The sequence below is a fragment of the Bubalus bubalis genome, chromosome 5, assembly GCF_019923935.1.
Source record: "Bubalus bubalis isolate 160015118507 breed Murrah chromosome 5, NDDB_SH_1, whole genome shotgun sequence".
In the NCBI taxonomy this organism is placed as follows: domain Eukaryota; kingdom Metazoa; phylum Chordata; class Mammalia; order Artiodactyla; family Bovidae; genus Bubalus; species Bubalus bubalis.
In genome coordinates this window covers 86,221,324-86,243,797 of record NC_059161.1, presented here as the reverse complement: position 1 = coordinate 86,243,797, position 22,474 = coordinate 86,221,324, and the positions used below count along the sequence as shown (strand labels likewise).

The following is a 22,474-nucleotide window of genomic DNA, read 5'->3' as shown; positions in this document are numbered from 1 at the left end:
ATAGATCTTTGCCTGAAGAAAAGGACCCTGGACAACTTCCTCACCTACATCCTCAGGTGGTTGGAGCAGAGTAAATCCTCCATCCACCTGTGCAGCAAGAAGCTGAAGACTGTCTCTATGCCCGTGGACGGCACTGTGAAGGTCCTGAGCATGGTGCAGCTGGACTGTGTCCAGGTGAGTGGGAATTGGCCCTGGCATCTGCCCATGCTGGCCACGTTTGCTCCTTTTCTGGGAAAGATGAATAATATGCAGAGACTCTGCCTCTCTCCCATTCACCTGACTGCCTTCATGAAGCAGGAGCAGGATCACTTTGTCCAAATTACCTCTCAGTTCCTGAGGCTGGGCCACCTCCTGGATCTCCATCTTTTCAGACATGTGCTCAATGTAGATGTGAAAAGGAATAGCGATCCTCAGGGGCGGGGGTTGCTGTGGAAATGTAGACTCTGGGAGGGGTTGGACTGGCATGGACATGTGCTTCTAGAATCTGATATGACACCTGGATACGTGCTGGAAACCCACATGTTGCAATTATCCTTGGGAAGATAGTTGTAAAGAAACTGTCAGGAAGAAAGTTATCTTCTTGGTGATCTAAACAGGAAGGAAATCTAAAATGAGAGTGGATATACAGATCGATATGACTTATTTCATTGTTAAGCAAGAAACTAACATGACATTGTAATGCAAATCTACTCAATAAAAATGAATGAAAAGATAAATAAATAAAGAGATGCTCATGGAAAACCAACTCCTGTCCTCCATGATGTATTGTTCTCTGTGTGTGTGTGTGTGCATGCGTGCTTAGTCATTCCATTGTGTCCAACTCTTTAAGACCCCTAAAGAGTAGCCTCTTCTGTTCATGGGATTCTCCAGAGAAGAATATTGGAATGGGTAACGATTGCCTTCTCCAGGGGACCTTCCCGATCCAGGGCTTGAACCCCAGTCTCCTGCACTATAGGTAGATTCTTTGCCATCTGAGCCACCATGTAATGTAAGCCTCCTGGGGGCAACTCTTACCTCCTTGCTTGTTTCTTTGGCTGTTCAGTGGATTAATACACACAGAGGGTAACGCAGCATCCAATGAACTATTGGAATGAAGAGCTCTCTGCAGGGCTCTCCCTGCTGACTCAGGCCATGACCTTGGGCATGGGTATTCTTCATGCTTCTATCAGTAGGTGTATAAGTCACAGTTTCTTGCCTTTGTGTGTCCTTCACTGTCAAAGGCGAGGTCCTCAGTTCTGTTAAGTTTTGCACACTGCCAACAAGATTGAGACTGGTTCTCACTGTTCCATGCCTGTCAGGGAGGAGGAGTTATAATCGATATAATCAGTTATAGGAGTGATATATAGAAGTGATATAGGAGTGATTATAGGAATGACATAGGAGGAGATATAATTGAGTTGTGACCAGACATTCAAAGTCTTTTTAGTAAAATGCTAAAATGTAAAAAAAAAAAAAAAAAAAAAAAAAATTGACATGGATTTTATTTCCACACCACATTCTAGATTTATATCAGTTTGGGTGGTTGATCATATTAGAATAGGTTGATAGTTTCCATTACAGTTCCAGTCTCCCCCTATTAGAAAAGTCAAGGGTAGCTTGTCTGGACATCAGAATGTTCAAATGTAAAAGAAATATGCGTTATGTATTACATATAACTCACAGTCAGCTCTCCCTATTCTCTATTCATCATCCTCAGATTCAGTGAACTACATATGATTTTTTTAACTACTGTTAAAAACATAAATCTTGGTTTAAGTGACCCTGAGCAGTTGAACCATGTGTTATTCAAGATGCACCTGGTACAGACACATACATAGTTTCAGAAGAAGCTGACATGATTACAGACTCTATAGTCCCACGGTGGTGTTGAAGACTCTTGAGAGTCCCTTGGACTGCAAGGAGATCCACCAGTCCATCTAAAGGAGATCAGTCCTGAATATTCATTGAAAGGACTGATGCTCAAGCTGAAGCTCCAATACTTTGGCCACTGATGCACAGAACTGACTCCTTGGAAAAGACCCTGATGCTGTGAAAGATTGAAGGCAGGAGGAGAAGGGAATGACAGAAGATGAGATGGTTGGATCGCATCACCAACTCGATGGACATAAGTGAGTAGGTTCTGGGAGTTGATGATGGACAGGGAAGTCTGATCTGCAGTAGTCCATGGAGTTTCAAAGAACTGGACATGACTGAGTGACTGAACTAAACTCATAGTCCCACCATCTTCTATCTGTTGCCTAGAGAACTAGAAAAGGCTGTGGTATAATTCAGACCTAATCTTAACGGTATTCACTTCAGTTCAGTTCAGTCACTCAGTCGTGTCCGACTCTGTGCGACTCAATGAATCACAGCATGCCAGGCCTCCCAGTGCATCACCAACTCCCGGAGTTCATTCAGACTCAGGTCCATCAAGTCAGTGATGCCATCCAGCCATCTCATCCTCTGTCGTCCCCTTCCCCTCTTGCCCCCAATCCCTCCCAGCATCAGAGTCTTTTCCAGTGAGTCAACTCTTCGAGTGAGGTGGTCAAAGTACTGGAGTTTCAGCTTTAGCATCATTCCTTCCAAAGAAATCCCAGGGCTGATCTCCTTCAGAATGGACTGGTTGGATCTCCTTGCATGCCAAGGGACTCTCAAGAGTCTTCTCCAACACCACAGTTCAAAAGCATCAATTCTTCGGCGCTCAGCCTTCTTCACAGTCCAACTCTCACATCCATACATGACCACAGGAAAAACCATAGCCTTGACTACACGGACCTTTGTTGGTAAAGTAATGTCCCTGCTTTTGAATATGCTATCTAGGTTGGTCATAACTTTTCTTCCAAGGAGTAAGCGTCTTTTAATTTTATGGCTTTGATCACCATCTGCGGTGATTTTGGAGCCCCCCAAAATAAAGTCTGACACCGTTTCCACTGTTTACCCATCTATTTCCCATGAAGTGATCGGACCAGATGACATGATCTTCGTTTTCTGAATGTTGAGCTTTAAGCCAACATTTTCACTCTCCACTTTCACTTCCATCAATAGCCTTTGTAGTTCCTCTTCACTTTCTGCCATAAGGGTGGCGTCATCTGCATATCTGAGGTTATTGATATTTCTCCTGACAATCTTGATTCCAGCTTGTGTTTCTTCCAGTCCAGCGTTTCTCATGATGTACTCTGCATAGAATTTAAATAAGCAGGGTGACAATATACAGCCTTGACGTACTCCTTTTCCTATTTGGAACCAGTCTGTAGTTCCAGGTCCAGTTTTAACTGTTGCTTCCTGACCTGCATACAGATTTCTCAAGAGGTAGGTCATGTGGTCTGGTATCCCCATCTCTTTCAGAATTGTTCACAGTTTACTGTGATCCACACAGTCAAAAGCTTTGGCATAGTCAATAAAGCAGAAATAGATGTTTTTCTGGAACTCTCTTGCTTTTTCCATGATCCAGCGGATGTTGGCAATTTGATCTCTGGTTCCTCTGCCTTTTCTAAAACGAGGAGTATCTCCTCACTGCCGCCCCTCCTGACCTTGACGTGGAATAGCTCCTCTAAGCCCTCCTGGGCCTGCGCAGCCACCGCTCCTTGGACGTGAGGTTGCTCCTCCCACCCGGCGCCAGCAGGGGGGTAGCTCCTCCCTGCTGCCGCCCCTGGCCTCGTGCGGCTGTAGCTCCTCTCCGCTTTTGCGTTGTCGCAGCTTGGCATTCTTGGCCGCCGCCCCTGACCTCGGACTTGGGGTAGCTCCTCCCGGCTGCCGCCACCCCTGACCTCGACGTGAGGTAGCTCTTCCCGGCTGCTGCCCCTGACCTCGGACGCAGGGTAAGTCCTCTCAGCTGCTCCTTCGGTGTTGCAGCCTGGCGTTCTTGGCTGCCGTCCCTGACCTCGGACGTGGGGTAGCTCCTCCCGGCTACTGCCCCTGACCTCGGACGTGGGGTAGCTCCTCTAGGCCACGCTCTGTGCGCTGCCACAGCCGCTCACGCTCTGTTCTTAATGGTATCCTGCTACTGCTGCTAAGTCGCTTCAGTCGTGTCCAACTCTGTGCGACCCCAGAGACGGCAGCCCACCAGGCTTCCCCGTCCCTGGGATTCTCCAGGCAAGAACACTGGAGTGGGTTGCCATTTCCTTCTCCAGTGCATGAAAATGAAAAGTGAAAGTGAAGTCGCTCAGTCGTGTCCTACTCTTCGCGACCCCATGAACTGCAGCCTACCAGGCTCCTCCGTCCATGGGGTTTTCTAGGCAAAAGTACAGGAGTGGGGTGCCATTGCCTTCTCTGACTTAATGGTATAATTCAGACCTAATCTTAATGGTATAATTCAGGCCTAATCTTAAGGTTGAAAAGCAATGGAAGTGATGGTGTAGCTCTAAGTCAAAACTAAAGATCTGAGAACCAGGGAGCCACTTGTGTGTGTACTGGAGTTTTCCAGGTTCAGGAGCTAGAGGCTCCAGTATTCATGGCCAAGAAGAGAGAGAAGGCGAACAGTTGCCTTTGTTCCATCCAAGCCCCCAGATGATAAAGTGATGCCCACCCATACTGGTGAGGGCTGATGTCTTGACTCAATTACTGATTTCAATGCTAATCTCTCCTAGGAGTTCCCTTGCAGATTCTCCTAGTGTTAATCTTTGACCTGTGATCTGGGCATCTCAACTCACAGTGAAGTTGACACATAAATTTAACCCTCACCGTGTGTCTAAACTAATGGAGACAAATAAGAAGTTTCCTTGCTAAGGATTCAGAGGCTGCAATTGTTTCTGATCTGATGGAAGGGGATATAGGGCTTAGAGGACCTTAGGCAGATCTTTGGTTCCCCCACAGTGAATATAATGATGCACGTACAGTTTATGGGATTTTTAGTAGGATCTAACGAGATATTTGCTCTCGCTTTGGCAGCACATATACTGAAATTGTAACGATACAGAGAAGTTTGTCATGGCCCCTGCACAAGGATGACACACAAATTCATGAAGCATTCCATATTTTTTAGGCTTCCCTGGAGCCTCAGCTGGTAAATAATCCATCTGCAATTCAGATGGGTTCAATCCCTGGGTTGGGAAGATCCCCTGGAGAACAGAAAGGCTGACCTCTCCAGTATTCTGCCCTGGAGAATTCCATGGACTGTATAGTGCATGGGTTCACAAAGAGTCAGACATGACTGAGTGACTTTCACAAAATGAGATATTGCCTGTTGAGGGCTGGGCTCTGGAGTTGTTGAACAAGAGCTCATTATTATGTAAGCACTTCACAATTTTTTTTTTTTTTTTACAGTCTTCTCCCTCCTCATGAATAGCATGAGTCTTCATCCCTTGAACTTTGTTTCAACTTTGTTCCCACTGTTGTTTACAACAGAGGAAAGAAAAATCTGGATGCTGAAACTGGACTCACATATTACATGTGCTTACCAATGAGTCAGGATTCGTCCAGACTGTTCCAGTACCCAGTGCGGGGGGCGGGGGTGAGGGTGGGGGCTGGGGATGGGAGGGAGTAGGAGAGACTGGATTCATCTTCAGTGATAGACATTCTGAGCCTCAGGTCTCTAGGCCAGCTGCTTGTAGATCAGACCAGAGTGCAGGGGTTAATAGTCAGCCACCTGTTGCTCTGGCTAAGCCATGAGAAAAACCCCATGGGAAAAGAATAAAAGCAAAATATAGCAATGGGAGATGTGACCGGGGACACAGGACTGATTTTATCATAACACAACAGATACTTTCTGTGTGCCGAGACACTAAAAAAAAGTGACCTGGCCCCAAAGAAGAGGGCTCTTGATCCAAGAAGTCTTAAGTCCCCCAGTTCCATCTTTGAAACTTTAATTCTCTCTCTAGTTTCTTTTTCCCAAACTGTGCATCAACCACTTTCAATCCCTACCTGCTTCCCTGGCCACAGCATCTCAGAATAAAAATCAGTTTTGTAATCAGGACTGTATACTTTAGAATTTTCAATAAACCTTGCTGTCCTGGAACTTCCCTGGTGATCCAGTGGGTATGACTCCATGCTCCCAGTGCAGTGGGCCCTGGTTCAATCTCTGGTCAAGAAACTAGATTTCATATCCTGAAACTAAGTATTTGCATGCCACAACGGAATGATCCCTCAGATTTCCCAGGTGGCCCAGTGACAAAGAATCTGCCTGCCAATGCAGGAGACACAGAAGACATGGGTTCTATCCCTGGGTCGGGAAGAACCCCTGGAGAAGGAAATGACACCCTACTCCAGTACTCCTGCCTAGAAAATTCCATGGATAGAGGAGCCTGGTGGGCTACAGTCCATGGGGTCACAAAGAGTTGGAGCAAACTGAACATGTATAGGCACACACACACACACACAATACCCACACACAGGGTCACAAGGAAGATCAAAGATCCTGTGTGCATGACTAAGACCCAGGGCAGCCAAATAAATAAATAAATAAATAAATATTTAAAAATTTGTGTCTTCCGGTAATATCATTGAGTATAAATATTTGCTCAGTGGTTTATATAGAAAACACTCTAAAGTTAATTGAGGCAATATGCTATTTTTAAGAAGTCACGTGGGTAATTTAAAAATATTGTACTTGCTTAGAAGACTCAAAAAACAATGTGATTTAAAAACTGATTTTAGCCGTAAATGAACAAGAATTGTTTCTTTAAAAAAATATGTAGATCAACAAAATTTTGAGTCGAAAGATTGCCAAGGATATTTTTAATAGTTCACTTTAGTTGAGTTCAGTTGCTCAGTCGTGTCCAACCCTTTGTGACCCCACAGCCTGCAGCACACCAGGCCTCCCTGTCTATCACTAACTCCCGGAGATTCCTCAGACTCATGTCTGTTGAGTCGGTGGTGCCATCCAACCATCTCATCCTCTGTCATCCCCTTCTTCTGCCTTCAATCTTTCCCAGCATCAGGGTCTTTTCAAATGAGTCAGTTCTTTGCCTCAGGTGGCCAAAGTTATTTGAGTTTCAGCCTCAGCATCAGTCCTTCCAATGAATATTCAGGACTGATTTCCTTTGGGATGTAGACATTATATTTAGAGCATTTTTGGGTTCACAATATTATTGAATAGAAGGTACAGAAAGTTTTGTGAAATGAAGACATCTCTTGCCATTTCAATAAACAAGAAATGACAGAGTCACCAGAGATTTCTATGGCGTCCAAATGTGAATGAGGGCTCCCAGACCTCCAGTCCAACAGATGTCACTGCTCCCCATGGTGATCTCTGAGGAGCTCAGGGAGTGAAAGAAGCAGCCATCTGGGGCATCTACCACTCCTTAAGTTGAACAAGGAAACAGGATTTGGCCCCAGAGAGCTGAGGTGCATATAAAAGGAATGAATTCAATGAGCCCAGAGGCTTGCATCTTCACATATGCAGTATGCTAAATTCCTTCACTTGAAATCTGATTTTTCTTACAGCAGCCCCTGGGATTGCAAAGTCAGACTGAGTGACTGAACAACAACAATCTTTGATGTTCAGACTGCCTTCTCCCTTTTTACAAATTTTATCACATGACTCCCCCTCCTGCCTTCTTGGAGCAGTTTTCTCAGAGCATCTGAGATTCTGTCTCCTGGGCTTGGGTCCTAAACATTGCTACCAAATAAAATCTCTCTCTACTTTCAGGGGGTGGCTAATGTTTTCATTGGCAGTTTCCATGTAACTCCTGGAACTCAGGTGAGTGGGGCCAGGACATGTGCATTGGGAAAAGGTCTCGGAAGAGCATATCAAATGACAAATACACAACCTAAAAGGTGAGAAATATGTTTTATTTGGTGACTACAGATTATAGGCAGAAGGGTGGCTTCTCAGATAGCTCTAAGGAACTGTTCAAAAGTTATAAGGAGGAAAAAAAAAAAAAGTTATAAGGAGAGCCCGATGGGTCGCACAGAGCCGGACATGACTGAAGTAACTTACCTTACCTTACAGTATATAAAATCATTTGGTGTTAAAAAAAAATCAGAAAATATCAAAGAATTATTGCACATGATAAAAATGATACATCTCACTAATTTTCATGCATTTTAAATTTTACTTATTTTGGCTGTTCTGGGTCTTCCTTGCTATGCACAGCCTTTCTCTTGTTGTGGCGAGCAGGGGCACTAGAGAAGTAGAAATGCACTGGTTTCTCATTTTGGTGGCTTCTCTCATTGCAGAGCATGGCGCCAGGGTGTATGTGCTTCAGTAGTCACGGCTCCCAGGCCCCAGTTCGGTGCTTGTGGGGCTTGGGCTTAGTTGCTCTGCAGCCCGTGGGATTTTCCCAGACCAGGGATCTAACCTGTATCCCTTGCACTGACTGGTGGATTCTTAATCACTGGACCACCAGGGAATTTTTTCTTTTTTTCTTTTTTTCTCTGTATGGAAAGAGGCAGGAGTCTGGTCTTATTGAAGTCATCCATGTGACATTCATGGTGACCACCTCAGGACACCGACCTTCTTCTCCTCCTTGAACTGCCCTCAGGGCACACTGTCTTGGGGCTGCAGTGGATGACGGCCTTTGGGCTGCAATAACCTTTGTTTACTGACATGGCAAGTGAAGTAATTGTCTCCAAAGGAAAGTGTAGGAGAAGACGGCAAGTGGAACTGAGGGAGAATGTCTACCGAGTCCCCGCTAGATGCACCTGCTCACTGGGTTACACAAATGAGGCAGGGAAAGCATTGTTTCACCAAAATTTATTCAGGCTCGTGATCCTTCTCCTCGAATTATCAGAGGGCTTCCTTGTAAAATCCAGTTTGAATAATAATTCTAAGTCAGTTCAGCAAAAAAACCCACTCTTGATATCTGTATAATCATAAAGGATTTGATTTAGGTCATACCTGAATGGTCTAGTGGTTTTCCCTACTTTCTTCGATTTAAGTCTGAATTTGGCAGTAAGGAGTTCATGGTCTGAGCCACAGTCAGCTCCTGGTCTTGTTTTTGCTGACTGTATAGAGCTTCACCATCTTTGGCTGCAAAGAATATAATCAATCTGATTTCGGTGTTGACCATCTGCTGATGTCCATATATAGAGTCTTCTCTTGTGTTGTTGGAAGAGGGTGTTTGTTATGACCAGTGCATTTTCTTGGCAAAACTCTATTAGTCTTTGCCCTGCTTCATTGCATATTCCAAGGCCAAATTTGCCTGTTACTCCAGGTGTTTCTTGACTTCCTACTTTTGCATTCCAGTCCCCTATAATGAAAAGGACATCTTTTTTGGATGTTAGCTCTATGGTTTTTCCTGTGGTCATGTGTGGATGTGAGAGTTGGACTGTGAAGAAGGCTGAGCGCTGAAGAATTGATGCTTTTGAACTGTGGTGTTGGAGAAGACTCTTGAGAGTCCCTTGGACTGCAAGGACATCCAACCAGTCCATTCTGAAGGAGATCAGCCCTGGGATTTCTTAGGAAGGACTTATGCTAAAGCTGAAACTCCAGTACTTTGACCACCTCACTCGAAGAGTTGACTCATTGGAAAAGACTCTGATGCTGGGAGGGACTGGGGGCAAGAGGGGAAGGGGACGACAGAGGATGAGATGGCTGGATGGCATCACTGACTCGATGGACGTGAGTCTCAGTGAACTCCGGGAGTTGGTGAGGGACAGGAAGGCCTGGCGTGCTACAATTCATGGAGTCGCAAAGAGTCGGACACAACTGAGCGACTGATCGTATCTGATCTGATCTGATCTTGATATCTGGTCTCCCCAAGAATCTGATCAAACTTCCTCACTGCCACTATTAGTATCCAGTTCATCTGGGCTGCCCTTAGCAAAAAATCTACTAGTTTGGTTCAGCCAAGATCCTTTGCAGACCTGATTCCTCCTCATAGGCAATTACCAGCCAAGAAACACACTGCTTCTGAATTGTGAGTCCCTACCACCTGTATCTGTTGAAGTTGGATGACCTGAGATGCTAGGGTATCCTTATCTGTATTATCAGTGTCCTAAATAAAATTTGATGTAGCCACTTACACCAGTGTCTGCGTCTGATTTTCCTTGGAAAGAACTCCCTCAGCTGATTACTGCTCAGGCAGGAAGCGTTCTTCAAGTATCCCCCAGATTCCCACATACTCAAGGATGACCAATTTGGAGTCTGACCACTTTTTTAGCTTCCATATCAGGCCTCGAGCTATTTTCAGAAAATTCATTTCAACTTTAAAACATTCTTCTTTTTGATCTCATAGTAACTGTGATCCCAGAGGAACATCACCACCTTGAATTTTGAAATTTCCACATTTCCACTAACATCACAGCCTTTTCCAACATTTATGTGATCTGACAATTGGAGGAGTCCTTCTCATCCCTTCAGCTATGACAGGAATGGGCGAATTTAATTCAGATGACCATTATATCTACTACTATGGGAAAGAATCTCTTTGAAGAAATGTAGTAGCCTTCATAGTCAACAAAAGAATCTGAAATGCAATACTTGGGTATAGTCTCAAAAATGACAGAATGATCTCGGCTCTTTTCCAAGGCAAACCATGGACATGTCCAATGATTGACATAAGTTTGAGAAAGCCCCAGGGGTTGGTGATGGACAGGGAAACCTGGCTGCGGTCCATGGGGTCACAAAGAGTCAGACACGACTGAGTGACGGAACTGAATTGATGCCCCAACGACTAACACTGAAAACTGAAGTTGAACGGTTCTATGAAGACCTATGTGACCTTCTAGAGCTAAAAACAAAAAAAGATGACCTTTTCATCATAGGGGGCTAGAATGAAAGTGTAGGAAGTCAAGAGTAACAGACAAGTTTGACCTTGCAGTACAAAATGAAGCAGGCAGAGGCTAACAGAGTGTTGTGAAAAGAACACACCTGTCATAGCAAACACCCTTTCCATTAACCCAAGAGAAGACTCTACACATGGATATCACCAAATGGTCAATACCAAAACAGGTTGATTATATTCCTTGTAGTCAAAAATGAGAGACTCATATAGCCAGCAAAAACAAGTCTGGGAGTTGACTGTGGCCAGATCATGAACTTCTTGCCGAATTCAGATTCAAATTGAAGAATGTAGGGAAAACCACTAGGCCATTCAGGTCTAACCTAAATCAAAAAAGTGAAAGTCACTCAGTTGTGTCCGATTCTTTGAGACCCATGGACAATACAGTCAATGGAATTGTCCAGGCCAGAATAATGGAGTGTGGAGCCTTTCACTTCTCCAGGGTATCTTCCCAACCCAGAGATCAAGCCCAGATCTTCCACATTTCAGGCAATTTCTTTATCAGCTGAGCCACAAGGGAAGCCCAAGAACACTGGAGTGGATAGCCCATCCCTTCTCTAGTGCATCTTCCGGACCCAGGAATGGAACTGGGTCTCCTGCATTGCATACACATTCTTTACTAACTGAGCTATCAGGAAAGACTCATGATTATACAGTGGAAGTGACAAATAGATTCAAGGGAATAGATCTGATAGATAAAGTGCTTGAAGAACTGTGGACAGAGGTTTGTAACATTGTACAGGAGGTGGTGATCAAAACCATCCCCAAGAAAAGAAATGCCAAAAGGCAAAATGGTTTTCTGAGGAGGCCTTAAAAATAGCTGGAAAAAAAAAAAAAAAAGAAGTGAAAGGCAAAGGAGAAAAGGAAAAATATATCCATCTGAATGCAGAGTTCCAGAAAACAGCAAGGAGAGATAAGAAATCCATTTTAAGTGAAAAATGCAAAGAAATAGAGGAAAATAATAGGGCAGGAGAGACTAGAGATCTCTTCAAGAAAATTAGAAATACCAAGGGAACATTTCATGCAAAATAATGTCTCTGCTTTGTAATATGCTCTCTAGATTGGTCATAACTTTTCCTCTAAGGAGTAAGCATCTTTTTATTTCGGTGGCCATATTAACAAAACTCAATCTATTTTGTATAGTGAATCACTGAATAAGTCCTAGATTCCCCCTCCCCCAATTCTTTTTCTTTCATGAATGAAAGATGAATGAATGATGATCTGACTCAATCAATTCATCTGGAGACTGGCAGTAACCCAATCAGGATGAACCTGAGGGATGCTCTGGAATCCAATCAGGTAATGCCTACTGATTGGAAGTTAGCAGTTGAAAGGAGAAAAGATGTGGTTAAAAAGTTCCATAAAATGCCCCAGCACCAAAGAATAGACGCAGAAACTTCTCGCTCTGGAGTCACTCCTTGTGTTCTCCACCAAGTCTGAGGTCTGAGCAGCACCCCCACCCGACCACATCAGACCTGGTGAATTAACCTCAGTGAGGGATGTTCTGCCAATGGCCAGCATGCAATGAATGGTATAACGCAGTTTGACATGGCATGGAGAGTTTACTTTTTTCTCTTCTTTAGGTTAAATTTAAATCTATCTTTTTGCCTCAAAGTATACTTTTCTATATTTTCCAATATATATATATATAATTTTCCAATTCTAAACATTTTGATTTGTGCTTTGGTTTCTATTATTTAAAAGTCTTAACCAGCAGTTTTTCTTTTTAAAGACATCTGTTTGACATGCTGTTTCTTGACATTTAAGGTTTTTACTCTATACACAAATGGCATTCCCTTTACAAGTATCTCCTTAATCTTTCCCAGCTAAGTTGACTTTGGGAACTGAGGATGGAAGCTGTGTTCTGCATGAACTCCTGTCCCCATAGTTTGGGCTTTAAACAATAGTTCTTTTTTTTTTTTTTCACCATAAAAACAAAGAGAGTCAGCTTTTTCAGTCTCCTGGTGCAGATGTGCAAGAGGGACATGCATTAAGGAAAGCAGTGGATGGAAACAGATGAGCCTCCAGTTGGCTTTCTTCCTTCCTGCAACTTGTTAGATTCTTGCTCTAGTGGCAGGATGGGGAGAGCTCTGGCCTTAGGGACATAAACCCAGACTGGAATCCAGACACACCGAAGTCTTCCATTCTGATTCATCATTGCCGGAGCAATGACTGTGACCTTGATTTGATTTCTCTGAAGTGTGGGGAGAGAGACTACCCTGATGTAACCATGATTGTTCTGAGAAGGATGTCTTGTCTCTTTGCAGTTTCCCAGGATTCAATTCAGAGAAGAGTCAGGATGAGTGTTCACAACCCTCCCAGACTTGTGAACTTGGCAGCAGTTGGCCTGCTGAGAGACGAGCCCTTAGCCATCTCGACTTTGGAGTTTCTGCCCACAGAGCTCTACCCACCACTCTTCATGGCTGCCGTCTTTGGCCGACGCAGGGAGACCCTGAAGGCTATGGTGCCAGCCTGGCCCTTTGCCCGCCTGCCTCTGGGGGGCCTGATGCAAAAGCCTCACCAAAGAACCTTACAAGCAGTGCTGGAAGGCCTTGATGTCCTGCTTGCCCAGAAGGTTCACCCCAGGTGAGTCAGATCCAGGGAGCCTGGCAGGGTCTTGGATTCCTGGAAGAGACACATGGTGCCAGGCAGAGTGGATGACCAAGTGGTGGACCAGAGGCTTCTGAAAAAGCTCAGAGGCTTTTTCAGAAGAATTGCTGAGATCACTTTGGGAAATCCCTTACAAATATATAATAGGAAGGATGGGAGAGAAAAAAGAGCTGGGGGAGAGGGAGCAAGAAAGGAAAGAAACACAACAAGTGAGAGCAGGACTGTGAAGTAAGAGCACAGACGGGGAGATGGGATGTTGCCTGAACTCTGAGGCTGTGGGTTCATTCAGTGTGGATTTTGAATAATCTCACCCCACCCATCTGCTGTTTCCCCACAGGAGGGGCAAGCTGCAGGTGCTGGACTTAAGGAATACCGGCCAGGACTTCTGGAACATGTGGTCTGGAGGCAAGGGCCACATGCCCTCAAGCTCACTGCTGGTTCCAGTGGCTGAGGACATGTCCAGGAAAAGGCACCCCTTGACTCCCTTAGAAGTGTACATAGAACTTTGTCTTATGAAAAAGCCCCTGGAGAAATTCCTTACCTACCTCTTCAGGTGGGTGGAGCAGAGAAAAGCCTCCATACACCTGTGCTGTAAGAAGATGAAGATTATTTCAATGTCCAAGGAAAATATGAAGAAAGTTCTCAGGATGGTGAAGCTGGACTGTGTACAGATGGTGAAACTGAGTTTCACCCAGAAGCTGTCCACCCTGGCCCAGTTTGCTCCTCTCCTAGGTCAGATGAGCAATGTTCAGAGTCTCATTCTCTCCCACATTCGTGGGTCTGCTGTTGAGGAGCAGAACCATCAGGATCTTCTGAAATTGACCTCTCAGATCCTCCGGCTGCAGAACCTCCGGGAACTCTGCATGGAAGCTCCATCCTTCCTTGAAGGCCGTCTGGACCAGATGCTCAGGTGAGGCTCTACCAGCAGCTGATTAACAGTGGACACAATGGTAGAATATCAAGGGAAGTGTCTCATCTGCTGCTCCACTGTGAAATGCAGTATTACAGAAGCACAGCAATCCAGGTGGGGGGAATCGGTTACAGAAGCTCTGGAAAGGGACACCATGCTGGGAACCCACAAGTTAGGGGGCCTAGATCTAGTGCAAGTGTGTATGTGATTTCTTCTTGGGGGAGAGATTTCTGTGTTCTGAAGATTTATGTATAGGTAAGCGAAGGGGGCATTGAAGAGGGAAAATCACATCAGCCTGAGCGTTGTGAAAAGAACTCTGTGGTCACTAACCTGTGACCACAAGGAGCCTGTTTTAAAGTCCAAGTCAGTGACAGGTGGCCTTTTGCTGCATATAAGGTAATTAATACATGGGAAATGCATGGTTCTGGAGATGATGGTAGCAAAGCAGAGCAAAAAGAATGTAAAAAGTGATAGAAAGTTTGTAGATGTCATAGGGCTGGGAGTCCCTAAAGACTGGCAGCCCCTTTCTGCAGGTATGCCAAGAGCCTCACCTGGCCAGAGGTATATGACTGGCAGCTCACCCACAGAGTGGCGATCTAAATGAAAAGCATTTTTTATCTCATCTCCCAGAACTAACACTCTTGATGTCCACCCTGATGGACACTTTGTGTCATGCTCTCCTCTGATCATGTTCTAGTGCATTCCATTATGTCTATTCATCCTGCTAAGGAAGTAGAGTGTACTGTACTCTGCTTGACAGATGAGGAAAGACGGCTTTCAAGATCATGTGAATGTGATCCAGTCACACTAAGAAAATGGCAGGACTCAACCTAGAATGAGACTGCACATTCTAGAATTTGAACTGTATCAGCTTTGGGCCAATCATTGAGTTCTCCTCTTGGAACTCAACTGCTACTTTGGTTTCCCTCATCTAATTGCTTCTTCCCCCCCTCCACCCCAGGTGCTTGAAGACCCCCTTGGACAACATCTCAATCACCAACTGCCTGCTTACAGAATCAGACCTGACCCATCTGTCCTGGTGTCCAAAAATCTGTCAGCTGAAGGGCCTGAATCTTAGTGGCGTCACCCTGACCGACTTTAATCCCAAGCTCCTTCAAGTCCTACTGGAGAAAGTTGCAGGCACTCTGGAAGAACTGGACTTAAATCTGTGTGGGATCACGGACGTCCACCTCATGGGCTTTCTGCCTGCCCTGAGCTGCTGCTCCCAGCTCAGGGTCCTCACCATGTGCGGAAACCTCATCTCCATGGCTGTCCTGGAGAGTGTGCTGCGTCATACTGACAGGCTCCCTGATTTAAATGTAGAGCTTTATCCAGCCCCTCGGGAGAGTTACAGCTCTCTGGGTGTCCTTAATTTGGAGAGCCTTGCTCAGATAAAGGCTAAGCTAAGGGTGATCCTTACAGACTTAGAACGTCCCAGGAAGATTTGGGTTAGCCTCAGCCCCTGTCCTCACTGTGGTGATGACATGTGTGCTCACCTGAGTCCCAACACATAATTCTGTAATACCCTGCCTGGTCGGTTGCTTCTATCAGAAGCTTTCTTCTGGACACTTGAAAACTGAAATCTAGGACATACATCCATTATGAAGGGAAAACACAGCCCTGATTTCTGATATAAGCTCAGTGTGATTGAAAAACCAGATCCAGCAGGGGTGCAGGATTCCAAAAGGGAGTGTTGACTTGAGGAATTGATGTGACTTTTCTAGAGATGTGTTTATAGAGTCAAATATGAAACTGAGTTTCTGGAAGATTCAATCTGAGACACAGATGTTCAAGTTATTTCTGTATGCACACTTGTAGAAATGATCAGAAATAAAGAGACGTTCAGTGTAAATGATAAATGGCATCCGTGATATTATTCTGCTTTCTGTATTTACATCTCATGGATGTCCAGTTACTGGTGGAGTGGAAGCCCTCTGTTGCGTATCATCTGAAACTCCATCATTCCCTAGTTATCTTTTTTCTTCATGGTTTCCTTACTTAGTTCTGGTGGTTAATACAAACAGCAAAGGAAATACACTCAGTGGTCCTCAATAGCACATCCTGTCAAGAGTGGGTACTTACATGCATATTCCTATGAGAAAAACACTAAAATCATACAGGCATGAAATATGGTTTTGTTACGTTTATACCAGAAGTATATTTCAGAAGTATGTCTTTTGAAGGCTAGGTCATGTCAATAAGAGTTTTATTTTATTCCCATACCTACTCTTGTTCTTCCCTATCGAGGAAGACTTAGTAGAGCATGTTTTGACATCAGCATATCAAGATGTATAATAAAATGCCTTTACACCATGTAACTTATAGTTGGCCATTTTTATTCTCAGCTCCCTACTCTCTCCCTCAATCAGCTGCAGATTCATTATAAAATATTTCTTATGATTCTCTGGATCTCCTGTCTTACTAGTCTATAATGATGCAGAAAATATTTTTCCCTGATCCCTCTTCTCATATCTAGATATGTACTATTACAAATATTCTCTATGTGGTTTTAAATGTGATTGATAGCCTCAAGATATTTAACTATGTTAGAAGACTGGGTTCCCATTGGGTACTGCAGGAGACACTATTTTATAAAGTAGATGGGCTATAAGGTATATAGCTCGTTACATTTATAAATTCATAATACAGCGAAGAGAGACAGAAGACATAAACCATTTGAAAACAAGTTAGAACAAATTAAATAATGATTAGTGAAAATCAATTGTGGTCCAGTGGCAGTAATTCATCAAGTCCACAGGGAAGCTGGAGAAGCCAAATTCGGGAGGAATGTCAAAAGAAGCCCATTGAAGCAACCTAGATGTCCATCAGCAGATGAATGGATAAGAAAGCTGTGGTACATATACACAATGGAGTATTACTCAGCCATTAAAAAGAATACATTTGAATCAGTTCTAATGAGGTGGATGAAACTGGAGCCTATTATACAGAGTGAAGTAAGCCAGAAAGAAAAACACCAATACAGTATACTAACACATATATATGGAATTTAGAAAGATGGTAACAATAACCCTGTGTACGAGACAGCAAAAGAGACACGGATGTATAGAACAGTCTTATGGACTCTGTGGGAGAGGGAGAGGGTGGGAAGATTTGGGAGAATGGCATTGAAACATGTAAAATATCATGTATGAAATGAGTTGCCAGTCCAGGTTCGATGCATGATACTGGATGCTTGGGGCTGGTGCACTGGGACGACCCAGAGGGATGGAATGGGGAGGGAGGAGGGAGGAGGGTTCAGGATGGGGAACACATGTATACCTGTGGCGGATTCATTTTGATATTTGGCAAAGCTAATACAGTTATGTAAAGTTTAAAAATAAAATAAAATTTAAAAAATAAAAAAATAAAAAAAAAAATTAATAAAAAAAACAAAAGAAGCCCATTTGGCAGTCTATTGTCATCATGCTGAATAAGATTTGTCTTCAACACGTAACCCCGTGTCTGTCTCTGATTTTCTTTGGCACAATGATGAAAGCTCAGGCAGGAAAGGTCCTTCTGAATATCCCCCAGATTCCCGCATACCCGAGAATGACCAACTTGGAATCTGGCCACTGTGGCAGAGCTCCATATCAGCCCATGAGCTTTCTTCAGAGACTAATTTTCTGATTGATTGATTGATTTTGTTTTGGCTGTGCTAGGTCTTCCTTGCTGCATAGCTTTCTCTAGCTGTGGTGCACACAGCTGCTCTTCATTGCAGTGCTCGGGCTTCTCCTTGAGGTGGCGTCTCTCGTTCTGGAGCACAGGCTCCAGTCCACAGCCTTAACTTGTTGCTACACATGGGCTCATGGTTGCTGCTTATGGGCTTAGTTGCCCTGTGGCATGAGACATATTCCTGGGCCAGGGATTCAACTGGCATCCCCTGCACTGTAAGATAGATTCTTAAACTCTGGACCACCTCAGAAGTCCCAGGTTTTTTTAAGAAAAGTTTTTACTGAAGTATAGTTAAATCATTGTGTTTTTACTTAAACACACAATTAAAAATAAACACAATTTAAACACACAATTAAAAATAATTTTAGTTAAATTATTGTGTCTCATCTTAACTGTAGGGCAAAGTGACTCAGTTACACACATATATATTTTTTTCATCATGTTTATGTTTAAAATGTCATGAGTAGAATCCATTTTAATGCTTTCTATGTAAAGGTCATGAGAGAAATATGGTGAAACCAATCTTCCCCAAAGTGACTCAGACAGAGAACACCCTTCAGGGAGTCTTCACCTTGGTGGTCAGAGGTGTATAAGAATTTTTCAGGCATCAAATAACTGGGGTGCGTGAGAGGCATGTAAAATTCTTATAGATGGAGAAAAGGTCTCCCTTTGCATGTCACATTCAACTTCAAAGAAATCCTTGTATGATGCGTCTCAAAGTGGGAGTCATCCCTGAACAAGGTAGTATGCTAACACCATAAGAGCTTTGGTATTAAGTGCAGAAAAGATGGTGGTATTTATGAAGAGAAATAGCAGAGTTTTATTTCTGGGCCTAATGGTGTCAACTTGATCAGAATCTGTGTGGATTTAGCTAGGTCTGAGGAAACAGTAATCATCTAAATACAGTAGAAAAGGGGCCAGTGAAATTATGATTTATTTGACTTCTAAGACCCCTGAAAAATGGAGGGGGAAATAGCCATCTGGAAAGTGTCCTCAGTGAGAACAACAACAACAAAAAAACACAACTTAAAGAAAACCTCTGGATGGCAGGGTTATTGGGGACTGAAGCAGGTTCATTTCTTCTCTGATTCCAAGTTCCCAAAGAGCCCACAGTGCCCACCCTCAGTGTGCTGTGCTGATCTCAACTCTCTGGGAAAGAAAAGCCTCTAAGGTGAAGTGTTTCCTCTGAGCCTCTCTCTTTTCCTTGAAATTTATTGCATTTCTTTTTGTGGCCTTGGGTCTTCACTGTTGTTCCTGCTTTTCTCTAGCTGGGGCAAGGGGGCTGCTCTCTAGACATGGTGTGCAGGCTTCTCACGGAGGTGGCTTCTCTTGTTGCAGAGCAAACTCTCGAGTGCTTGACTTTCAGTAGTTTCGGCTCCCAGGATTTAGAGCACAGACTCAACAGTTGTGGCTGCTGCTGCTGCTGCTAAGTCACCTCAGTCGTGTCCGACTGTGTGCAACCCCAGAGACGGCAGCCCACCAGGCTTCCCCATCCCTGGGATTCTCCTGGCAAGAACACTGGAGTGGGTTGCCATTTCCTTCTCCAATGCATGAGAGTGAAAAGTGAAAGTGAAGTCGCTCAGTCATTCCCAACTCTTAGCGACGCCATGGACTGCAGCCTACCAGGCTCCTCTGTCCATGGATTTTCCAGACAAGAGTACTGGAGTGGGGTGCCATTGCCTTCTCTGACAGTTGTGGCAAGTGGGTTTATATGCCTCATGTCATATGGGATCTTCCCAGACCAGGGATCAGACCCATGTCTCCTGCATTGGCAGTCAGATTTTTTATGACTGAACCACAGGGAAGCCCTCTTTTGCTATCTTAATATCACCCAGAGTAGTGTATTTAAATTTCCCTGTCTCTCAAAATATAAAAATGAAAAAGAAACCTTTATTTTCCATCGTTGTGATCATTCATGATGTCCCTTTAGAAATGCTCAGCTCCAAACTGTCCAGAACCACTCTTACTCTCACTGAGGTTTTGACCTGTCTACCTTCAGAGAAGGCTTGGCTTAGGCCTGGAAAACCAATCACATCCCCCAAAGCTCTTCCCTTGCTGCCCAAATAGGCTTAGAATCGCCTGTGTTTCCTACATAACACCTGAGTGAAAATCTCATACAAGAATGAGTGTGTTTTGTTTTCTTTCATGACAACACCACTGCTTTCCTGAGCTGTTTTAACTCAAGGACATTTTGCTAATTTTGACTTGACCAAAATTCCCCCAGCAATGATTCTGTCAACTTTTGTTCTTTCTTGGCCAAGGGCAGGAATCAATAATCCCCTTCATGCTTGATCCACAAGAATATAACTGTCCATATTAGTAGAATACAGTCAATATTTGTGAAGTGAATCAGTGAACAGGTCCTTGATTACCTGACCACTCCATCAGTCTCTGTTTGGTGACATGTATATGATTCAATCAACTAATCTAGAGAAGTATGATGATCCAATCAGGGTCAGTCCAATGGTCCCTCTGTAATCTAATCAGATATACTGTTCCGGTTGGGTTAGCAGTGGGACAGAAGGATGACAGAACAAAAAGACTTATAAAAGTCTCAAGCACTGGAGAAGAGGTGCAGAATTTCCTGGCTCTGGAGACATCAGAGGGGTTCTCACAGGGTTTGAATTGTGAGCACCCCACCAGGCAGATTAGAGCAGTAAGTTTCCACCCTCATATAAGGACACTCTTCTCTTACTGGTGGTGGTGGTTTAGTCGCCAAGTCGTGTCCGACTCTTGTGAATCCCATGGACTGTAGCCTGTCGGGCTCCTCTGTCCATGGGATTCTCCAGACAAGAATGCTAGAGTGGGTTGCCATTTCCTTCTCCAGGGGATCATCCTGACCCAGGAATCGAACCGGGGCCTCCTGCATTGCAGGCAGATGATTTACCAACTGAGCTACGAGGGAAGCCTTCTCTTCTCTTACTAGTGGTTAGCTAATCTTGAAGGGTGCCATGTATCCCTAGTGAAGGGAGAGTTGTTAAAAAAATCAGTTCTTTCCAACGAACACGTTTCAGGTTTAATTTTGCCTCTCAGTGTAGTTTTGCCTGAACTCAAACATTTTAATTAGTGCTTTAACTTCTATCATTTAAAAATATCTTTTAAAGACATTTAACATATGCATTTAAAATATCTTTTTGGAGTTTTGTTTCATGAATTTCACCTACACAGTTCTGACACAAATGGCATTCATGTTAAGGGTAACTGAGGATGGAGGCTGTGTTGGTCCACATGACCTTCCTCTTATTGATTTAAGGTTCTAAATGATGCTCTGACATCATTCCCTCATCAAGACTGGAGTGAGTTTTCAGAATTCCTGCTACCACTTCCAGGTGGGACTTGGATTAATCCAAGCACTGTATGGAACTGAATGGGCTGGTGGTTGCCATTCCTCCGGATTGGAACTTGTGAAAGGCTTGTTCTGAATCCAATAGGGAAGGAGCTATAGCACTGTGCCCATTGAGGCCTGAATGGCATGTGGCCTAACTGAGGCACTTCCACCCCTGCCGGAGCAGAGCCTTAGTCCTGAGTAGGTTTCTCTGAAGGGTTGGGAGATTGTCTTAGGTCTGCTCCTGCTTGGCCTGACATGGATGATATGCTCACTGGCATTTTCCACAGGATTCCTCCTGAAGCAGAGTCAGGATGAGTGTCCAGAACCCCCGTAGGCTCCTGGACCTGGAGAGAATGCACCTGCTCAAGGAAGATGCCTTGGTCTATTCTTATCTGGAGTTTCTGCCCAGGGAGCTCTTCCCACCCCTCTTCATGGACACAATCCCTGGGGGGACACATCAAGACCTTGGGATCATGGTGCAAGCCTGTCCCTTTGTCTGCCTCCCTCTGGGGGGCTCATTGCCCTGCCTTATGTGGGTCCCTTATGAGCAGGGCTGGAAGCACTTGATGTCCTGCTGGCCCAGAAGGTTCACTCCAGGGGAACAAGATCCAGGTAGCTTGATAGGGTCCTGGGCATCCCGGAAGAGACTTCTGGGGTGGGCCAATTCGGCAACCCATGGACAGACCCGAGGACTCTGAGGCTGGCAATGGAGAGGCTTAGAGGCCTTGGCTCACTGTGAGAAATGCCTTCCTGATATGTAAGGGTGCCTAAGATGCAAGGGAGGTTGAGAGAACATGCCCCATCCCCTTCCCATGAGGCTTAATCCTACTAGAAGTGGAGACCTGGAGAGGAAAGCAGGAGAAAGGGAGCTGGAGAACAGAGAGGCACAGAGGGGAGCCGGCGAGGAAGCAGGTGACGAGAGAGACGTGAGGGAAATACAGAGGGCAGTCTGTGGTCTATTTCTGAGTCTGTGGCTGCAGTCTGTGTGGATGGTAATGCATCCCGGTCAATCTCCTGGTCCTCATAGGAGGTGCAAACTGCAGGTGCTAGATTCATGGACTACTGGCCAGAATTTCTGGAGCGTGTGGTCTGGAGCCAGCAGTCAAGGGTGCTCACACTCAGGAATGGCACCAGTGGTGGAACAGAGCTCAAGGACACACCAGGCCTTGGCTCCCTTAAAAGTATACACAGACCTTTGTCTGAAGAAAAGGACCCTGGATAACTTCCTCTCCTACCTCCCCAGGTGGGTGGCACAGAGAAAAGCCTGAACACACCTGTGCTGTAAGAAGCAGATGATCTCTGCAATGCCCCTGG

General features: G+C 44.6%; 1 protein-coding gene and 1 non-coding gene across 3 annotated transcripts; both read left to right on the top strand.

The window, feature by feature from the left end:
• The first annotated feature begins 3,593 nt into the window (after window positions 1-3,593).
• On the top strand, window positions 3,594-16,015 carry LOC102407446 (PRAME family member 8). 2 transcript variants are annotated; one of them, XM_045165789.1, is made up of 4 exons: window positions 3,594-3,797; window positions 12,908-13,226; window positions 13,588-14,160; window positions 15,122-16,015. In XM_045165789.1, the coding sequence occupies exons 2-4, from the start codon at window positions 12,940-12,942 to the stop codon at window positions 15,672-15,674; spliced, it is 1,413 nt and encodes a 470-aa protein (XP_045021724.1). In that variant the 5' UTR covers window positions 3,594-3,797; window positions 12,908-12,939; the 3' UTR covers window positions 15,675-16,015. The 2 variants fall into 2 exon arrangements, with proteins under 2 accessions (XP_045021724.1, XP_044799337.1); XM_044943402.1 differs by lacking the exon at window positions 3,594-3,797 and adding an exon at window positions 12,020-12,171.
• LOC112585371 lies at window positions 4,849-4,957 on the top strand. The gene has a single exon (XR_003109836.2). It is a non-coding gene; the product is annotated as a U6 spliceosomal RNA (small nuclear RNA).
• Window positions 16,016-22,474: the final 6,459 nt, after the last annotated feature.

Coding starts and splice junctions, on each gene's coding strand:
- LOC102407446 (XM_044943402.1), top strand. Junction 13,227..13,587: donor GCCCAGAAGGTTCACCCCAG/GTGAGTCAGATC, acceptor GTTTCCCCACAG/GAGGGGCAAGCTGCAGGTGC. Junction 14,161..15,121: donor CGTCTGGACCAGATGCTCAG/GTGAGGCTCTAC, acceptor CCTCCACCCCAG/GTGCTTGAAGACCCCCTTGG.